General features: G+C 39.0%; 1 protein-coding gene across 1 annotated transcript in view; it reads right to left on the bottom strand.

The window, feature by feature from the left end:
* Positions 1-566: 566 nt before the first annotated feature.
* The window catches only part of POP1 (POP1 homolog, ribonuclease P/MRP subunit), a 22,948-nt gene continuing 19,356 nt past the window's right edge, over positions 567-4,158 (bottom strand). The window contains 2 exon segments of the mRNA XM_005423490.2: positions 567-2,286; positions 3,093-3,507. Of these exon segments, the coding sequence (XP_005423547.1) occupies positions 1,623-2,286; positions 3,093-3,507 (1,079 nt within the window). The 3' untranslated portion in view covers positions 567-1,622.

Here is a 4,158-nt window from a genome sequence, read left to right as displayed (position 1 = left end):
ACTCACAGTCACATGCCAGGAGCGTGTGAATCCCAGCCCTGCCAGAACCTAACTCTTTCCTCTGGGGCCATCTGCTGGCTTTCCTGCAGATGCTTCCCAGGACCTTTCTGGGACCATGATTGCTTTATCAGGTGCATCAAAGGTGAGCAGTGAGGAGCCATTCAGCATGATTTCTCAGGGAGCTGCAATCCAAACTGTGCTGGAAACTGCATCTTTCTTTCCCACATGACACCACAACTCCCATTGCTGGTGCACATTCTACAATCCATCTTCTGAAGACTTTAAAAACAAAATCCAGCCCCACTTCCAATATTTCCCTTGCAATCAGATGTTCCTCCTCCTTCCCCATGCATGTGCCATATTTAAATGGTCCTATAATAATTTTGGGGGTAAGGCACACTAAATCTCACCTCCAACAATTCCAGCCAACATTAATAAATTTGCCTAAGACTTTCAAACAAAACTGTGAAAGAGGAAATTAAGTTGAACACTGACATTTAGAAAGAAAAAGTCGTTAACTAATCCATATTTAATTTCTCTAAGAAACAAACTTAGTCAATAGACTATTAACTCCAGAACACATTACATTTTTATTTGTACATGATCATTTCAGGATAATTTTACCTACTGACATATATTTGTATCATGCTGCTACTAAACTACAGCATATTACTGTAAATTCCTTTTCAAGTTCCTTAACTCAGGAATAGCTAGATGCTTAAGGCTATCATTAAAAAAAACAACCAAACAAACAACAGAATACCAAACACAAACAACCTACCCACACTACCCCAGGCAAATCAAACACCTTTCTCCCTCTACCCCATAGCATATTTTACAAGTTTTATGATTGTTTGAACAATATTCATGAACCATACTGTAACATGAAGAAGCCTTCAATTCTAGCACATTCCATACAAAACTAAATTCATGTTTTGAGGAACAAAAATATCCCCTATTATTAACAGAAAATATGTGCTGACCCACTGTGGCATTCAGTAGCAATTTGCATCTGTAAGGCTTATTACCTTTCAGACCAGGGAGACAGACTGATATGCTTTCCAGTTTAAAAGCTCCAGTTGCTATTAATTCAAAATGACATAGCTGGTCTATATTTTATTTGTATTTCATTTAAGCATTCAGCTTTCTCTACATAGCTCTGTTGCACTGAAGCCACACCTATTCAGGTATGAGGAATCAGGAAAGCCACTTGCTATATACACTGGATCAGACTGCATGCAGTTACATGTGAAAGTGCACTGTAAATTTACAGTCCATCTGAGCAAAGATTTCTAAAATTAACATGATGATTTCCAACAATATATATATTGTTATAGCATCCACTGCTTTAAGGAGAAAAAATAGAAGAATATGCTTCTTTAGAGATAAAGAAGATTATGATAATGATCTGTTAGAAATCCTTAGCAATGCAGACATCAAAAGTAACTCTACTCTCTTTAGGCATTAGTTATTTTCTTGAATAAGGCTGAAAAGCTTTTTAATTATTTCATAGAGCTGTTTGGGCTCAGAATAACCTCAAATTTGAGACAAATCAGAAAGGCCACAGAATACAAAACAAAATTCTTTGGTATTTTTGGCATTCTACTGTACTGCAATGATGCTTAAACCTCAATAGTAAGTCTTGCAAACCTGTACTGTAAAGATGCTGGAGTCCTTAACAAAACAAGCCCTTTCTTATCTGCTGGCTGGTTGTGTAACATATAAATTAACCCAGTCAAGCTAACAAAACCCAGTGCTTCTCCACAGCCTACAGCCAATGAAAAATCCCCTCGAGTGACATACCCCAAGACAGTCCTGGAGCAGTGGGAAGTAACATCTGGGAGAGCATCTGACCAAAGACCAAGAATGAGGTCTTCATGGTCCTCAGCTGCTTCTTCATCTGGAGTGCCTGCAGGGTCACTCTCTAGAGACTTAACATTATCCTTTTTCTTCTTCTTCTTCTTCTCCTCTTTTTGCTTCTGTACCTTGTCCTTGAATATGTCACGATGCTTGGGTTCTTGTGGACCACAGAAGAGTTTGTCTTTGCTTAGATGCAGCAAGTCATCTTCTGTTGGGATGCAAATCATGGCATGTAATTCAGGGCTCCCCTTTCTCAAGAGTGACAAATTGACCCAGACAAGAGCCCTTGGGTAGCTCATCAAAATTGGCAAAAACACATCTTCAGTCATTTCCTTCTGTCCCAGCCGAGAAATAAGGCGGATCCGCCGATCTTTCCCAGCAGTGGGGTAACACCAGGCTGACAGCTGCATTAGTAGTTTCTCACTCCTATTAAAAATTTTCAAAAGCAAACATCACAGATAGTTACTAACACGCAGTTTAACAGAAATCCAGGACCCCACATATCTGCAACAGCACAATTAAAAAAAGCCCTGGGGCTTTCTGTAACCTTCCAAGCTGGTAATTGTATCACTCTCAGCCTAAAAAGAACTTTGGTGAGTGGAACTCATGAGTTGTCTTCAGAAGGAAGGAGACATTATTTGTTAAAACCCTCAAAGCTTGTTAAAACCACAAACACTCTAAAATCTCCAGTGACACTAATGCAGTCCAGAACTTTCAGTGTTTTCTTCCCCTGGTAACCACACAAAAATGAAAGACCTGTGCTCAGGCACTTTCCAATACTGTTGCTGCCCTCATGTGTTGCACTGGAATGCAGGGGGTTCTCTGTTTTCTGGAGACCTTGTTAAGGAGTGCAAGAATCACCTGTGGTGATGTATTAGGGAAGAGAATGCAAGATGATTTTCACAGCCAACAGTCCTAAAGTCACAAATATGAGTCTCTAAAAGCTCCATCAACCTGGAAGCAGACAGAATATCTAAACTCTAAAAACACAGTAAACTCCAGAGTGTTAAACTTAAGACAATTTAAAGAGTTTTATTTATGTAGCCATCAAGTTTGCTGGAGAAAAGCAAAAGGATTTCCACCCAACAGTAGATTCTGATTTGTGACAAAACTATTTAATCTCACTGTATTTGGATGAAATAATTCTCTCATGTTAATAATCAAGGCTAAGCTCTTCCTTTCCCCAATTCAATACCAATAAAGAAATAAACATGTGTATAATTTTGTCATACCTGAGAACAATAAAGTCACTTCTCTTAGTTTCATCTCTCTCACCAAAATCTTGGGTGCTTGTAAGATCCTCTGTCTTTAGGGCACCTTCAGAACTTGTTATTTCCATGGTCTCTTCTGCCTCACCATTCTCAGGAGAAGCTTCTCTGATCACTTCTGCCTTGGGGCCACAAAGGGTCTGCCCTTCAGTTGCGCAGCAGTCAGGGTGTGGGGAAGAAGGACATAAAAATCCTCCGGAAGCTTTCATTCTTCCTTCCCAGTTCTTGGTCAGCTGCCCCCAAGGACAGATGAAAGGAGACAGAGTGCCCAGCTTGACATAATTTGCCCTTTTTGCAGGCGGACGTCTAAATGATAAATCAAATAAGTAGGTAAGAATATTTTCAAGATCAAGTATTTAATACAGAAAGGGAACGCACAATTAACTTTCTAACCTCACTGAACAACAATTTTAAAATTACAGTCTAGAAAATGCTGCTGTATTTATGTCTACTGTATCTTTTCAGCCATGCTAGAAACATCTACCTGCTGTGACTCACACCACCACCTTTTCCTCTGAACTTGTCCTACTTTCCCCTTCTATCTGGAAGGGGAACCAACACCAGTTAGTGCAGAGGACACTTCCAGCTACTCCAAACTCATGGTTAAGAGTTCTCTTTGTTGCAGTAAAAATGAATGCGATCTTCAGAATGCCTGATACTTAAAATTAGATACCAAAATGTACCACTTAATTTACTTTATTCTTTAACACTTGGTACATACTTGGACATACTCCTTTGCATTCTCTTACCTCCTCCCCCATTTGTTGCTTAGGGATCTCAAAATAGTGCTGTTTATTTTATTGCTATGCAGCCTTGTTACAGCTCTATAACTGAGCATGTCTCTGGGAATACAAGGGTTTAATTTATACACTCTGTTTAGCAGAGTTAAATTTATCTAGGATTCCTAAAACACTGGTGAAAGATCTCAAAAAGTCCAAGTCTAAATGAACACAACAACAGAAAATTAAGGGAATATTTTAAGCAGTATTCATTTTTGTCATTCTTACCATCAATTTTTAAATTAATGTTA

This window comes from Geospiza fortis, unplaced genomic scaffold (assembly GCF_000277835.1).
Source record: "Geospiza fortis unplaced genomic scaffold, GeoFor_1.0 scaffold200, whole genome shotgun sequence".
Taxonomy (NCBI): domain Eukaryota; kingdom Metazoa; phylum Chordata; class Aves; order Passeriformes; family Thraupidae; genus Geospiza; species Geospiza fortis.
The sequence above is the reverse complement of the archived record's forward strand: the minus strand, read 5'-3'. Positions and strand labels throughout refer to the sequence as shown.